This window comes from Cyprinodon tularosa, unplaced genomic scaffold (genome assembly GCF_016077235.1).
Source record: "Cyprinodon tularosa strain WSP-4 unplaced genomic scaffold, ASM1607723v1 ctg89, whole genome shotgun sequence".
Classification (NCBI taxonomy): domain Eukaryota; kingdom Metazoa; phylum Chordata; class Actinopteri; order Cyprinodontiformes; family Cyprinodontidae; genus Cyprinodon; species Cyprinodon tularosa.
The window spans coordinates 577,585-594,991 of record NW_024039662.1 but is presented as its reverse complement, the minus strand read 5'-3'; the positions used below and the strand labels follow the sequence as shown (position 1 = coordinate 594,991).

General features: G+C 39.4%; 1 protein-coding gene across 1 annotated transcript in view; it reads right to left on the bottom strand.

The window, feature by feature from the left end:
- Positions 1 to 5,735: 5,735 nt before the first annotated feature.
- The window catches only part of LOC119775699 (dynein intermediate chain 1, axonemal-like), a 36,434-nt gene continuing 24,762 nt past the window's right edge, over positions 5,736 to 17,407 (bottom strand). The window contains 2 exon segments of the mRNA XM_038273766.1: positions 5,736 to 5,915; positions 11,022 to 11,204. Coding sequence (XP_038129694.1) covers positions 5,820 to 5,915; positions 11,022 to 11,204 — 279 coding nt within the window. The 3' untranslated portion in view covers positions 5,736 to 5,819.

The following is a 17,407-nucleotide window of genomic DNA, read 5'->3' as shown; positions in this document are numbered from 1 at the left end:
ACTGCCCCATGTTACAAGAATCTGTACACGATTCTTGGAAGCTGAAAACGTCCTAGCTCTTGCATGGCTGGCATACTCACCGGACATGTCACTCATTGAGCATGTTTGTTTGCGTATACGACAGCATGCACCAGTTCCTGCCAAGATCCAGCAACTTCGCACAGCCATTGAAGGCAAGGCAAGGCAAATTTATTTGTATAGCACAATTTAGTACAAAGACAATGTAAAGTGCTTTACATGATTAAAATACAGGAAGATAAAACAGAATCAAAGCAAGTAGGAAAAAAATAAAAAATAAATAAAATAAAATAAAAAATGCAGAAACAAAAAACTATATTAAAAACAGTTGGAAGTTTTTGTTAGATTACATTTATTTATTTGATTTTTTTTTATTTTTTTTTATGGAGAAGAAGAGGACTTTGTTGGGGCTAATTTTCCAGTATTTGATTTCTAATTATCTTCAAAGCTGTTAGCATTTGATCAAAAATTTCTCCTTGGGCAGTTGACAATTCCCCGGAAACCTGGCCTTTTGTTCTACTACCATAGAACTGCAAAACCTTTCCCATTATCTACAGGTAATTTAACTCTGCCCGATATGCAATTTAACTCTGCCCGATAAACACCAATCCTATGGTGCCAACCTGGATAACTGGGGGGGATCCCACTCTAGATTACCGACGTCTCAGTAAAATTAAGTACCTTCTGGTGTCACCTACAACCTTCCTCTCACTCTTAGAGAGAGCCTCACATTCCTATGCGAGGTCTTTTGGTTGACAGGGGGAACAAAACCTGAACTGGAGGAAGGGATCAACATTTCACAGGCCACAACTGAAGACCTGATCAACTCTATGCAAAGGAGATGTGTCGCATTGCATGCAGCAATTGGTCGTCACACCAGATACTGACTGATTTTCTGAGTCCCCAGACCCCAATAAAACAAAACTGTACCTTTCAGAGTGGCCTTTTATTGTGGGCAGTCTAAGGCACACCTGTGCACTAAAGGTTTTAATCAGCATCTTGATATGGCAAAACCTGTGAGATGGAATGGATTATCTCATCAAATGAGAAGTTAAAATGATTATATTGTGCTTGTGGAAAAAGTATATATATATATATATATATATATATATATATATATATATATATATATATATATATATATATATATATATATATATATATATATATATATATATATTAGGGTTGTCACGATACTAAACTTTTCAACTCGATACCGATACTAAGGAAAATATTCGATACTCGATACCATTTTCGATACCACAAGGATAAAAACAGACTCCAAAAGTCTACAGAAATATTTTCATTAATAAATAAAATATAATAAATAAACACAATAAAGGTTGTATGCTGTGCATAATATAAAGCAAGCTTGATAAAAAACGTATAAAATTCAAATTAAGTGTTCCTTCATTGGCTATGCTTTGCACACATAACAGTGACACTAGCCAAACCGGTTAAGAAACAAAAATAATTCTCAGCAGCTGCACTTCTTACAAAAAAAAAGTCTGAAACTGAAAAGAGCACAGAATTATTCAATCACACAGTGTTCTGAAAGTGCATTGTCCTCTATTCTGCACTTTAGATGAATGACTGCTTAGGTGCCACTGGTGACGGCACTGTATCGATACTTTTAAAAACGAGTATTGTATCCGGATACAACATTTCAGTATCGATACTTTTTTGAGTTTCGATACTTTTGACAACCCTAATATATATATATAAAATTCTGTCTGTGTAGTCTTCTAGTGTAAATTGTGCTTAGTGTTCATCTGTTACGTGTTAATTATGCATGCTTTCTGCCTACATATTTTTCTGCATATATCCCCCCCCCCTCCCCCGACTACAAATACTTCCAAACAGCTAATCTATCACTGTTTTAACTGAATGTAAAGTCATGGTGGCACTCTTTAAGCCTACTGACCAGTAGTGAGTACAAAGAGGTGGGAGAGGCTCACCCTAGGACTTCGAAAAAAGGCTTTCATTTGTAGTATGGTGTCAAATTTTACTTTGAACCAGTAGCTTCTTACATCTTTGGTATACTTTAATATTTTTTATTTTGGTTTAGGTGGAGTGTAAGAAAGCCCAGCCCAAAGAAGTGATGACACCAACAGGCACTGCTAGGGGACGCTCCAGAGTGATGCCTTATGGGATACATTCATGTTGGGCATTGGCATGTCAGGTAAGGCCCTTTACTAATTATGAAGAAAACAAACTGTTTTTGAAGAGGAGCTTTGAAAATGGCAAGTTTTTGGTAGAAATTAGCTTTTAAATATGCTTTTTAAAACTGGTTAAAAAATTTTTTTAAAAAAAGCTTGGAAAACAGTTCCTGTCATCTGCATGTTTTTCATAGTATATCAGAACATGGATGGTTTTTGCAATATTTTGAAATGTGAAAATTAACCATTTATGTTTTCAGACTTCAAACTTTTTTCAACAAACTGAGTACTAAAAATGTTTTTCATTTGTCAAAAGTTTAAAAGTTTCAGTCCACTTTTGTTTTGTACGTTAATATTTTTGTTTTGCTTTGCTTGTGCCCCCCATATAAAAAATGGACAAAAAAAAAAACATTGAAAAACAATATTTTAAAGATGTTGGGAAGCATGCTAACTTTAGGATCAGCAGTGACTGTTAGCTAATATTCTATTAATGTTTAAAACAACTGTTTTAAGCAATTGGTTAAAAATGTCTGAATTGATATGATCAAATCTTTTCAGATCCAGGAAGGACTTTAATATTAGGGGACATTAGAAGTTCCTAAGCAAATGTTTAGGATCTCTGTATCTTATTTGTGGATTAATAAATTGAGATGTTAAATCCTACCAAGGCTCTTTAGAAACTGCACACAGTGCTTTCTCATTGCGGCAGTTGTTCTGTATTATATTTTAACTAGAGACGATCCAATGCACAATAAAAGCTCTTTTACACTCAAATTTTCAAGCAAAGACATTCGAAGTGATGGAGCATTTTTAGTAGGGATGTCCTGATCCGATTATAATATCTGATATCGGTTTGATATTAACTAAAAACTAATATCGGTTATATTGGCTTGCATCTAAAACCTCGGTTAATTTTACATGGGTCAGTTTTTCTCCCACCTATCATTGTTGATTTTAGTTCTCAGTTTTACTAACATCAATCGATCAAACATTTTTTAAAACCCAACAGTATCAAATAAATCATAAGAGCATGTTTGATTTATGTTGATATTGTATCGGGGCATTATCTGCATCAGCCAATGGTATCGTGTCGGAAATTAAATAGTTGTATCGAGGCACCCCTATTCTTTAGCATTCGCATCAGAATGTCTGTATCACTACTGATCTGTGCTGGAAACACAATCTGTACCTTTAGCTCATATAAGCATGTACAACAGGTCGCCATTAAATAATGTCACTACGTAAACAAAAGTACTTATTTATATCCTTAAAGGATTAAAGTATACTAAATAGTATAAATTATTACTAATAACTTTTCCTAAGAGAATTGAAGCATTTACCTTCTTGATGTTATGTTGCTGGTGTGACGTTATCATCATTAAGCTCAGTTGATGGTGACCCAAGTGTATTTTTTGGTTGCATTATTGAGCTGATGGTTCAGATAAGTACAGGTCAGGTAGTGACAGTCTGTTTTTTTTAAGTTATCATTTTGAACTATTTCAACATTTCAGGATAACTCAACAGCCATTTCCTTTCTTACTTCAGAATAAAATTCTTGACCATACAAAAATATTGTTTTAGACCAAAACCAGAGAACTATATCTAGAGATCATAAGGATCCTTCACTTCACAAGAAGAGGCCTGATATTAAAAGGCCTTTAATTAGACACACTTTAATTATTAATTGCAATAATGTCTTTAAAGGACTGATTAAAGAACAAGGTACATTTACACCTGTTGGATCTTATATATTCCATTTCAAAGAACATTAAAATAAGATGGAAAGATAATTCATTTTGATCTAAACAAGTACCATCCAGAATTTGTATTTATAGAGCAGTCTCTCTTTAAATAGACTGAAAAAATAAAATAAAATAATAAAATCCAGTTTGCCTTGAATCAACTACTTCGCTTTTGCTGTGATTTGTGTCTCATCTATGATGTGCGCTGAACATAATGTCATAGACAGGAAGGTTTTTATTGGAGGAAAATAGTTGGAAGATATTTTCATTGAGAAAAGCAAGAGCTTCTTCCTGTGTGGTTTTATTGCTCCCCCTACTGGCCATTTGTGTTTCTTCAGTTATAATTTAACTCCAATTCTTCCTAATAGCGTTGGTATTTAAATTATACACAAAGCTTTTTGTTATTACTGCGTCTTTATAACCGACCTTGTGTTTCACTATAGATTCAAATTATTTTAAAATATTGGTCATAACAGAAAAAAAGTGACTTATCTGTAAAATGCATCTGTTGTTTGGATCAGCAGTTAATAGATTGTTACAACTGAATAAAACATACTTTGTGCCTAGCTCATTTTCTGCATTAAAAGTGAATCTTTCTACATGAGAGACTGACCAAGCAGATCATCGCCTTTGTTTTTTACAGGCTATCCAGGTTTCCAGACTACTACCTACACAGTTACTCTGGATTAGCACCTGGATACACTTACCGGTTTCCAGGTATGTTGTTTTTATGTCTGGCATGCCTGGCTCTTTGTGACTCTTCGAACAGGAAGGCGTCTAAACGCATACGATAAAAACGCTGATGAACAGAGGTCTTGTTTTGCTCTCTGGATTTTGTTTCTGCACATACATACATGACCAAATCTGACCCAAAATTGATTTCTCTTTCTTTTCGTTGGTCAGAAGCTTCACTTTTTTCCCTTAAACCCACATTAACGTTGTTAATTTTTTTCCTTTAAATTTTCACATTTGTTTACTTCTTTGCTCTTTGATGATTCTGTTTATTTAAGCTGCTTATATAACTCCCTTTCATTTAGACTGTATGGCTCCTCCTCTTCCTTTTGCTCCTGACTTCCTGCCGTCTTTAAAGGAGGAGAAAACTGCAGGAAAATTTTATAAAAAGCCGTCGGAGGAAGAGGACGAGACCTACATTTGGCAAAACTCACAAAAAGCTCCCTGAGAGTCACTTGTCAGTGGCCTCACTTATTTAAAGAAACCGTTCTGCAGTCTTTGCTGTGTTTTGTTTTCTTTAAATGCAGTTTTCAATCATAATTTGTCTAAAAGTCCTTTACCTGTTTTATTTTAAGAGCTTGGTTGTGATGTGATCCTATGGAGAAACTCTATGTCGACGACTGCAGCTCTGCTTTGTTCCCATTTAGGAAGAGCACCTGTGATTTTATTCTTTTTTTTTTTACTTTTTTCTAATTAGACTCAGCCAAAAATGAGACGATGCGTCAATCTCTGGGTCGGCCCACAGTGAAAAATGTAGCACTGTATCTCATAAATTGGGACATCTGGTCAATCTACCAACTGGTTTCGTTCCCAAACACTTCTGGCCAAAATCTTACAAATCCCAATGTAAGTTGATTAATGAGGAGGAGAGTGAGAAAATAAGCACAGACGGTTTCTGCATCCAGCATCCATTCAAAATGCACCAACTGAACAATGCTACTGACCAAACTAACTATAGTCATTGATGTAAGCTGTTATGGGTTCCACTCCCACCCTGTTGACATTCGCTCCATGTTCACCGTCTCTTCCCATCAATCCCGTTCCAGTCTACATAATTTAAAAACAAAAAGGCTTTTTTGCCATGTTTATTTTATTTGTGCAAACCTGGATCCAACATATCCATAAAAGACTGCAATGATTGCAGTAAGTTGTATTAAGCTATATCACGTTATATGTCAAGCCATATCAATAGTTTGTTGACCACCTTGTCCAGCTTTGCTACTTCTGCTTCTGGACCGTTGGCAAACTCCTGGTCCTTCTTCACCTGAACATACATACACACAAAGAAAGACAAAAGTAATTAACATTCACTTCATTAACACTAACTATATACAATATTTGATAACTTTTTCTGGGGAAACATTGAAAATGGCAGCTTTGGGATCTTCTCAGACCCTCACAAAGTTCTTTTGGTCCCATGTTGAACACTCAGTGACCACAATGAGAATGGGAGATTAATAATGAATCCCAAACCACTCCCTAAACACTAATCCCAGAATCAGAATCAAGTTTATTGCCAAGTAGGTTTGCACTTACAAGGAATTTGACTTGGTGTTGTTGGTGCAGACAAAAAAAACAAAACAACACAAAAAAACAAAATAAGATAGAATATATATAAATATATATATATATATACAGAAGCTATATACAAACAGTAGACTGTGCGTTAATGTAACGCAGAAATCCTGAATGGGGGAGAGAAACATTGTCCAGTGTCACGGACGGGTCTTGGCCTTGTTGATAAAGCTGATAGCAGATGGGAAAAAACTGTTTTTATGACGGGAGGTTCTGGTCCTGATGGACCGCAGCCTCCTGCCAGAGGGTAGTGACTGAAATAGTTTGTGACTGGGGTTTGAGGGATCAGCCACAATCTTCCCTGCACGCCTCAGAGTCCTGGAGGCGTGCAGCTCCTGGAGAGATGGGAGGTTGCAGCCAATCACCTTCTCTGCAGACCGGATGACAAGCTGCAGTCTGCCCTTGTCCTTAGCGGTGGCACCAGCGTACCAGATGGTGATGGAGGAAATGAGGATGGACTCAATGATGGAGGAGTAGAACTGCACCATCATTGTCCTGGGCAGGTTGAATTTCTTCAGCTGCCGCAGGAAGTACATCCTCTGCTGGGCTTTCTTGGTGAGGGAGTCGATGTTCAGCTCCCACTTTAGGTCCTGGGAGATGATAGTTCCCAGGAAGCGGAAAGACTCCACAGTGTCAATGGTGGAGTCACAGAGGGTGATGGGGGTAGCTGGGGCTGCGCTCTTTCTGAAGTCCACAACCAACTTCACTGTTTTTAGAGCGTTGAGCTCCAGGTTGTTCTCCCTGCACCAGGTCAGCCTGGTCAGCCTCCCACCTGTAGGCGGACTCGTCACCATCGGAGATCAGTCCGATGAGAGTGGTGTCGTCTGCGAACTTCAGGAGCTTGACAGACTGATGACTGGAGGTGCAGCTGTTGGTGTACAGGGAGAAGAGCAGAGGAGAAAGAACACAGCCCTGGGGGGAACCAGTGCTGATGAGCTGTGAGTCAGAGAACTGTGTTCCCAGCTTTACGTGCTGCTTCCTGTCCGACAGGAAGTCTGTGATCCACCTGCAGGGGGAGTCAGGCACATTCAGCTGGGAGAGCTTCTCCTGGAGCAGAGCTGGGATGATTGTGTTGAAGGCCGAGCTGAAGTCCACAAACAGGATCCTGGCGTAGGTTCCTGCGGAGTCCAGGTGCTAGAGAATGTGGTGAAGGGCCAGGTTGACAGCGTCATCTACAGACCTGTTGGTTCTGTAGGCAAACTGAAAGGGGTCCGGGAGGGGGTCCGTGATTGCTTTCAGGTGTGACAGCACAAGACGCTCAAAGGAATTCATGACCACAGAGGTCAGGGCGACGGGTCTAAAGTCATTAAGTCCTGTGGTCCTTGGCTTCTTGGGGACAGGGATGATGGTGGAGGATTTAAAACAGGCTGGCACGTGACATGTCGCCAGTGAGGTGTTAAAAAGGTCTGTGAACACTGGAGACAGCTGGTCAGCACAGAGCTTCAAAGTGTATGGAGTGACAGAATCTGGTCCAGCAGCTTTCCGGGGGTTCTGTTTTTTGAAGATTTTGTTTACATCTCTCTCTTTTATGGAAAGAGTTGTCACTGAGGAGGAGGTGGAGGTGATCTGTTGGGTGGTGTTGTGGGGGGTGGATGCATGACTGTCCCTTTGTCTGTCGAAACGACAGTAGAAGTTGTTCATGTCGTTGGCTAACTGTCGGTCGTTCATGGAGTGGGGGGCTTTGGGCTTGTAGTTTGTTATCTGCCTAAGGCCCCGTCCACACGAAGACGAACCCTGGCCTAAACGCACAAATTTTTAACCAAACCAGCCTCTCATCCACACGAAGCCGGCGTTTCGGGGGTCTGTAAACGATCTTTTTTTTATTCAGCCTTCAGAGTGGGAAGATTTCGAAACGCCGTTTTCGCCTTTCCATCTTTACGCTCTAACCGCATTTTTTTTTTTTACACGCATGCGTCATAGCGTCGCCTCTAAACACGCATGCGCGACACAGTATCACAACAACAATGGCGCCGTTGCTGCTAATGCTACTCACCCTGCTGTCGGGCTTACAACAGAATCTTCTTCTTCTGGAATATCTCCAGGAAGAACAGAGCAATATCGACGACATAGTTCAGCACCTGAATTTGACTGAACCACGAAAATGGACCCGCAGGGCAACCATGTATAAATATTAGTGCGCATGCCCAACATTTCGTCGCTTATTTTTGCTTTGGCACCACAGCGCCACTTACAGGCCTGGCATACATTTTGCAGCGTTTTCATGCATTCGTGTGGACGCTCACATTTATTTTATGTCTCCGTCTTTACGGCAAACGTTTTGGAAAATATCAGCGTTTCGTGTTCGTTTTGACCTCGTGTGGACGGGGCCTAAGCCCTTTCCAGACAGAGGCAGAGTCGTTGGCAGAAAGATGGTTTTGCAGCTTCTCAGAGTACAGTCGTTTAGCCTCTTTCACCGCCTTGCTAAACTTGTATTTTGCAACCCTTAACTATCAAGTGTTACTTGCAATAAAGTCACTCTCACAGCTGTGGAAGGTGCCTGGATTGTACGTGGGGCATATAAACGTGAATAGGATGGCCTCTTCCCTCCGACAAAAGGGAAAGCAGTTGTTTCTATGGCAACGTAGTGACGCCGCATGCGTCGCTGTGGCTCTCTGACGCAGGTTATCGTAAGATCAAAAATTGTTCTTAGAAATAAATCTATCCAATTTTAAAGGGCACCTTCCATTTAGGGATTAATCACGTCTTTTTTCTTTTTCCTAAGTTGTGATGTTCTGTCAGTGTGATGAAGATGCAACAAACCAGCAAAACTGTATTTGAATGCTTGTGTTTCCTCCGCTACTAGTTCGCTGTTACGCCTGCTGTCAAATTCCAGCGAGCCTGCACTGATGTAGATTCGCTATTTAAGGGCTGGACTGTGCACTCACCCTACCCACTAGCTTAGGGGGTTGTTTGGTATTCAGCCTAATAATAACAAAGTTAAAACACCTGAGTCTTTGTGAGACTAATGAGTCACATGACCATGGAGGCAATATGTCTTATTGAGCACCGTTCACACATTTTCACTAAGGGATGTATCTTTTGATGCATGGTTTACATTTTAATAGCTGTGTTGTGCTATTTTAAGAGGACAGCAAATTTATATTGCAAGCTGTACTTCGACTTCATTAAACATTTTCAGTGTTACCCCACCAAAAAAGCTAATTTCTACAAAAGCGTAAGGAGTGGACTCACTTTTTACAAATACTGTAAAGACACAGTAAAATATGTCGAAAAAAAACAAGATTAAAATGCAATAAATATTGTTTGCAGTATATATTTTTATGAGTCATGTAATAATAGATATGTTAGAACCGTACAACAAGTCCTTTCAATTAATTATTTGAAATGTGCTGCAAGGTTAGTTTCTGCCTTTAGGGCATCACTGTGAGGAGCAGATCTATATGGCTCAGCTTTACTTCTGCACTGCTGTTAGTGATCTTAGTACCAGAGAATGTTTAACAGGCCAATCAAAGCTCCTTTACAGCTACAGGGTTTAACTATACTGAACGTGACATCGATTTTAAGTCAACTAAGGTTAACAGCACCATTTAATACAAATCTTAGGAGACAAAACATATTCAGGAAAGATTAAACCTACAGTAACATCTTAATCCTTTGCTTAAACACAGAATATATCTCGTTATATATCTTCAAATCTATGTGGTAAATTATGAGGCAAATAAGAGCTGTATTTATATAAAAGGCCTGAAATTTCTAATGCCACAAACTAAAGTAAAGAGGCTTTAAAAACTTCCTTAAAAAAAAAAAAAACAACCTACAAGTGAAAACCTAACCTCTGTTGCTTGTGCTCATCGTCAGATCTCATTAAAAAACTCAAACTGATCTTTCCAGTGAGTTTAAGGGAGATAAGAGTAACAGAAGTAAATCTGCTTTAATTGTTTGTTTTCATAGTGCCCGTTCAGGGACTCATCTAGCAGAAATGGATTAAAGAAGCACTTTTTTTCAGCTAAGCACTGACAAAATGTTTTTTCTGTAATTTATTTTGATTGGTATTATTCCCAAAAATCGAGAAAAACATCAATTCAGATATCTTTGAAATGTGGTGACAGATATTAAGAAAGTGAAATAAATTCAAAATTAGGGGTAAAATAGTTTAGTTTCAATATTTTTGTTTAAAAAGTATTGTTGAAACAACCATGAATCAGTCACAATGCTAATGATGAGCAGTATTTTCACTGTCTATCAAAGTATTAGAGGCTTTGCTGATAGCTGTATATGCAAATGAAGGGACTTTTAACATCAGCAGAGCACCAAGTGGTTGGTAGCTTCACATTGGGTTTAATATTGTACCATTTCCTCACAACATGCAGAGGAAAACATGAGTAATTTAGATCTGCTGGCTAACTGCTCCCTCATGAAACATGGTAAACAAATGTGTTAGCAACAGGTTCATAATTTTTAGGATGGTCTGTTTTATCCGTCTGATTCGTTCTTAATTTTTCAAAATTTCTTTCCTTATTGAAACTGATGCTCCTCGTCATCACAGCCAAAACAATATACTGGTTTACTTACTTTAATCATCATCTTATACAATGACATTTGCAGTAATACACCCAGACTTTTTAAACAAATTATATTTTAAAAGGTAAAAGTGAAAAACTAATAATACTCATAGTATTATTAAAAGTATTTTGGTATACCCCACGAATGTGTAACCAGAGAAATAAAGGAGTAGGAGTGCTAACTTAAAGATGCAACCATAGTTTTACCATTTCATCGCTCATATTCAGATACAGGACTGTTGGAGCAAATAAGGAGATTCGATTATACTCACCTTAGGCTTCTCGTGGGGATTTGGGATGATTTTGAGGCTGGCAACATTCCCTTTGTCATCACCCACGATAATCATGGGATGGATGGGATTAAACTCAATGCGTGTCGGCTTGGTCTCCTTTTCCATCACTTGCTGCTGGTGGATGGCCTCTTCTGTGCTGATACTAAGGTCAAAAACGTGAACCTAAGGAAGATGAGCAATTATAACAGTCATCATATTTTCCCTCCTTAATTTGGACTCATCAAACACATTTATTCATTTCAAAGAGCAAAGAACAATGTGTAAAAAAAAACTTAAACACAAAGAATGTGTTGAACCTTTACTTACAAATCAAATTAATATGTGTTTTGCAAAGGTGTTGCTTTGTCTCATTTTGTCAATACAACAAGAAAAATGGCCAGACTGCATTGCAACAAGAAGAAAATCCAAATACAGGGGTTGCTAAAGCAGTTTTTCTCCCAGGATTAGCATCTATCTAGCTGCCTTCATCTTTATATCAGCTCTTGACCAACTTAGCTGTCTCTGTGTGGGATATATATTACATTATACTTGACATGTTTTAACTGTTATGAATTTTAAATTCAAACTAAAGTATATAACCATTTTCATATAAAACGTGTCGTTTTTGTAGTAGTAATCATATTTGACACATGCAACATAATAACGTTTATGTAGCATTGTGATAGTAGACTATAATCAGTCCGTGAGCTCTGAACCAGAACCTGGAAGTCACAGACGAGTGCAGCTACATGTTCTTGCACGCTCACATCCCTCGATTGGTCAGGAATAAGGTAAAAGGACTTTTGCCTTGCATAAGTTATTTTGTAACTGTATTGCTTGCAATCATTGCCTTAAAGGTTCGTATCAAGGCCATATGTACTTGGTATATCTCAATTGACAATATTCTTGTGGAAAGTGCAGAGGATGTCAAGATGGAAGAACCCATGGGTGAAAAACGCAGGATGGATTAAAATACAGCTATACTTTAAATAGATGAACCTTGGTACAGAATTACTAGTAATCCTTCAAGTGTAAAATTATATACTAAATGAAGAAATCACATTTCCAGGGTTATGTTTGACCTTTAAGGCATGCAATATTTAACTTTTACTCCAGAGTTCTTCACCATGCTTTGCTGTTGTAACCGAACGTTTTGGGCTCGTAAATATGAAGTTTGTAAGCAACAACCGGACAGGAGACGGACCGGAGTGCTCAGCGGTAACCCCACTTCCGGTTCTCTTTATTCTTTTTCTCTTACAACACACAACCAAAAACTCACGTACTCCCCCTGCCATAAACCCAGCGAACTCTTGCTCTCCGGCAATAGGGAAGGACACACCTTCTTTTCCATACAGACACAGAACAGTCTGTTACACTGTTTTATTGCATATTAATACAACCTTTTTAATGACAAATTTCAATAATATTAAAATGTTTCATGCTACTGTAAATTCACTATCTGAAGGATACGTATTTGTTCTATTGGCACTGTTAGGATGTTTGTCATGTTTTTAGGCCTCTTGATCCACTGGAAACCAGATGAAACTTTTATCGCTCCCCATTGATGTATTCAGACAATCTGATAAAATCAAATGAAGCCACTCCAAAGCACATCCCACGTTTTTTAATCAGGGAGAGAAGGCAGTTATTAACAATAGTGTTTTTGAAGTTTTAATATAAAGACTGATGCAGCATTAGTCATGAGTAATTGCAGTGCAATCTGACTGGATCTGTATCTCACAAAGGCATCTGAAGCAGATGGTTTAATGCATTGAATTCATAATTACCACAGCTTGTATTAGCATAAAACCACAAATTACAGGTTTTTAAAAATTTCCCTCCAAAGAATCTTAAAGAGTTGCTGTGATAGTAGAGTATAAAGTGATATCCTTTTGATATCGGTTCAATGTTTTTGAGAGAAAAGCAGGTTCAATGTTTTTGAGAGAAAAGCTGAACTGTATTTTATTTGTCAATATTCTCAAACAAAGGAACATCCACACTGTTATCCATCCATCCATCCATCCATCCTAGCTGATGTTTATCAGTATATGCCATTGGTAAAAGGAAGGGAACCCCCTCCAGTAGTCTCCAGTCCATCACAGGACCTGAACTGTAATGTGGTCATAAATTTACACAGATTTTTGTGTTAGTCTGAGGAATTACATGGATTTCAGTGTAGCCTATAATGAAGCTTGTAAAAACATATATTATTTAGACAGTTGGCTGCATTTGGGATTTATTTTCAAATTGAAAGTGTCCAAATGACCATATCTTAATCCTGATAAATAAATATGCTATTTATAAAATACACCTGTTCCTTACAGATTAATAAATAGCCAACATTGAGAATTTAAAACTCTTCTAATTGCATAACACATCAATTCCGCTGTAACCACAACATCAGCAAATTTATTTAAACTTATATGTTTTTCTGGTATGAGTGAACTTTCTTGTTAAAGAGAGGCTCTTTGCTTTTGCCTGTGCTGCTGAACACCTCAAGCATGATTTATGCCCAATAACCAGGTTGTCTGCGTGTGTGTCGCAGTTGACACAGATATGCAAAGTCCCCAGAATCAAACACCTATAGATCCATTCCCCACCCCCCTTCCCCCCTTGATTAAGCAAATCAGGTTACAATCAGTCATCAGTTTTCATCAACCAACTCCTTCCTGATCAGACCAACTATAAAGTTCGACTGACTTTGCGCAGTTCTGTTTCCAGATTCTAGCTGCTTTTGTAAATAAATTCCGTAAAAATTCAAAAAATATCCACTGGACTTGGTTTTCAAGATTTGAAGACGTTTCGCCACCTCTCCAGGAAGCTTTCTCAATTCAAATGTCTGGATCCGCAGTGAGTTTGAGTCTTATATAGACAACGCCTTGTATCGCTTGGAAACAAGCAATGGTAACCGATGAATGGGTCGTTAGTTCCATCGTTAGCCTGTAATATCTGAACCTGTCTATGATTCTAGGGGTCGGTCGTTAAAAGGGGGATTGCCATTAAGGGGGGGGGATTGTCTCCTGTAATACCTGAAACCTGTCTATGATTGTTAAGGGTTGGTCGTTAAGGAGGTATTGTTCACCGGCTGGGGCGGGTAGGCCCCTTGTTCCTCTGTGATGGGGTGGCGGGTTTGGTGATATCTGGAAGGGATCATGTCTATGATTGAATTGTATGTTTTTGGAAGCTGGAATCTGAGTCCACCACCTCTGTTTAAAGTTGGTTTTTCTCTCTTAACATAGATGGCTTCCTTCACGCCCCTCTCAAACCACCTATTTTCTTTATCCAGAATATGGACATTCTGGTCCTCAAAAGAATGTCCTTTGTCCACAAGGTGTAGGTGTACTGCGGAGTCTTGTCCAGAGGCGGCCGCTCTTCTGTGTTGGGCCATGCGTCTGTGGAGAGGTTGTTTTGTTTCGCCAATATAAAGATCAGAGCATACCTCGCTGCACTGAACAGCATATACCACTCCGCTCATATTCGGTCTGGGGGTTTTATCTTTAGGATGCACTAGCCTCTGTTTAAGGGTTTGGTTTGGCTTGAAATGTACTGGGATCTTGTGTTTGGAGAAAATCCTCTTGAGCTTTTCAGACACTCCAGCAACATAAGGGATTGTGATGTTTTTGCGTTTAATTTTCCCATCGCTGTCTTCTGTTGCGTGTCTTTTGGATTTCCTTGCTGATTTGATAAAAGCCCAGTTTGGATATCCACAGTTTCGGAGAGCATCTTTGATGTGTTTCTGTTCTTTTTGCTTCCCATCTGTTTTAGTAGGGACATGTTCTGCCCGGTGTTGTAAGGTCCTGATGACTGAGAGTTTGTGTTCCAGTGGGTGGTGTGAGTCAAAAAGAAGATACTGGTCTGTGTGAGTAGGTTTTCCTACTCACACTCACACATGGTATATGCTGTTCAGTGCAGCGAGGAATGCTCTGATCTTTATATTGGCGAAACAAAACAACCTCTCCACAGACGCATGGCCCAACACAGAAGAGCGGCCGCCTCTGGACAAGACTCCGCAGTACACCTACACCTTGTGGACAAAGGACATTCTTTTGAGGACCAGAATGTCCATATTCTGGATAAAGAAAATAGGTGGTTTGAGAGGGGCGTGAAGGAAGCCATCTATGTTAAGAGAGAAAAACCAACTTTAAACAGAGGTGGTGGACTCAGATTCCAGCTTCCAAAAACATACAATTCAATCATAGACATGATCCCTTCCAGATATCACCAAACCCGCCACCCCATCACAGAGGAACAAGGGGCCTACCCCCCCCAGCCGGTGAACAATACCTCCTTAACGACCAACCCTTAACAATCATAGACAGGTTTCAGGTATTACAGGAGACAATCCCCCCCCCTTAATGGCAATCCCCCTTTTAACGACCGACCCCTAGAATCATAGACAGGTTCAGATATTACAGGCTAACGATGGAACTAACGACCCATTCATCGGTTACCATTGCTTGTTTCCAAGCGATACAAGGCGTTGTCTATATAAGACTCAAACTCACTGCGGATCCAGACATTTGAATTGAGAAAGCTTCCTGGAGAGGTGGCGAAACGTCTTCAAATCTTGAAAACCAAGTCCAGTGGATATTTTTTGAATTTTTACGGAATGACTTTGACCTGGATGACTGAGAACCTTCATCAGCATTTTGTAAATAAACAGTCAAAATTCACTGTTTCTCCTTGTGATTCTGCATGTGGGTCAAAAAAATAAAAACCAACATTGCAGAATCATCTGGCAAGTCTGACCAAGCAGAATCTCCCTTGGGTCATTACACTTAACGTGAATAACTTTATCACCACCATTAGTTAATCCACTCTTTTGCTGCACAGCAGAGACGTTCAAATCAGCAGAGGGAGTAGTTTATAGAAATATTCGATGAGTTGCTTAAAGAACCACTCCCCTGGGGTCTACCTTTTATTTGATAGGGATAAAATCTCATTTGTGGTCAGATATTGAGAGATTAAGCCATGCAGTGGCCAAATTCAAAATTTCCTTTAACCAGGTTTGCTTAGTTCAAACAGTCATCCAGATATACTGAGTCAGCTTCTGACATTTCCATTAAGATGTGGAATTCAAAACACAGTAACCAGCCAGTTTCATTTTGCCATGGAGATTCGAACTCTAGCAGACTCTTCAGCCTGGAACCCTGTAGCTTTAAATGTTTTTCACCTTCATGGAATCCCTTGTGAAGTCCTGTCAGAAAATGGACCTCAATTTATGTCCCAGGTCTGGAAGGAATTTTGTACTTCTTTGGGGGTAAAGGCTGCTCTCAGTTCAGGTTTTCATCCCCAAACTAATGGTCAATCATAAGGCATGAACCAGGGGGTTGAGGCATCCCTCCGCTGCCTCTGTTTCTCACACCCATCATCATGGAGTACTCAGTTGCCTTGGGTCGAATATGCACATAATTGTCAAAATCTTCTGCTATGAAGAAGGAATTGGTATCTGCTCTAGGACACCAACCTCCCCTGTTACCATCTGACGAGCAGGACATTGGAGTAACCTCTGTCAAACACTACATTCAGTGCTGGAAATGGGTCTGGAACCTGAAGGTTTGTGCCCTAAACCGGTCATTGGAAACTAATCAAGTTCTGGCCGTTTGGAGAAGGATTCCTGCTCCCCATCACTAAACTGGACAAAAGCCAAAACACAAGCAACAAACATCTCTGTTGACCCCACACATCCTGGCTGTTCAGACTCTTAGATCAGTTCTACAGAGTGCTAAAATAAAACAAAATAAACCTACACAGAGATAGTTTCTTCCCCCAGCCTGTCTCTCTGTTCAACTCAATAAAAGCCCCACAGTGAGGCAAGTAAGACACTCTGTTAGAACACTTAACTCCTTTTGCACAATTACAGTCTACATACCCTCTTTTATTTACTCACAAAATAATTCAATGCATATGCACAGTTGTTCATTTTACCACTATATGTTACCTTTTGTTGCATTTTAGGTCTTGTTTATAAATATTGTGGTTGTTTAAACTGTGACCCTAATGCAAATGATGTAAAACTGAATTCTGATTCATCTGGATTCTGGACTTTCTGACCAACAGATTCCAGAATGTCTGATCAGGCTCCAACTGCTCCACGTCCATCACGCTCAACACTGTGCTGTGTGCTAAGCCCGTTTCTCTACTCCCTCTTCACCCACGACTGAAAGCCTGTGTACGCATCTAATTCCATCATCAAGTTTGCGGACGACACCACGGTGATTGGTCTCATCAGCAACAATAATGAGACTGCCTATAGGGAGGAGATCAAGCACTTGGCCACACGGTGAACTGAAAATAACCAGCTCCACCAAAACAAAGGAGCTCATCATAGACTTCAGGAAAGATTCAACAGGCACCCACAACACCATCCACATCAAAGGAATAGC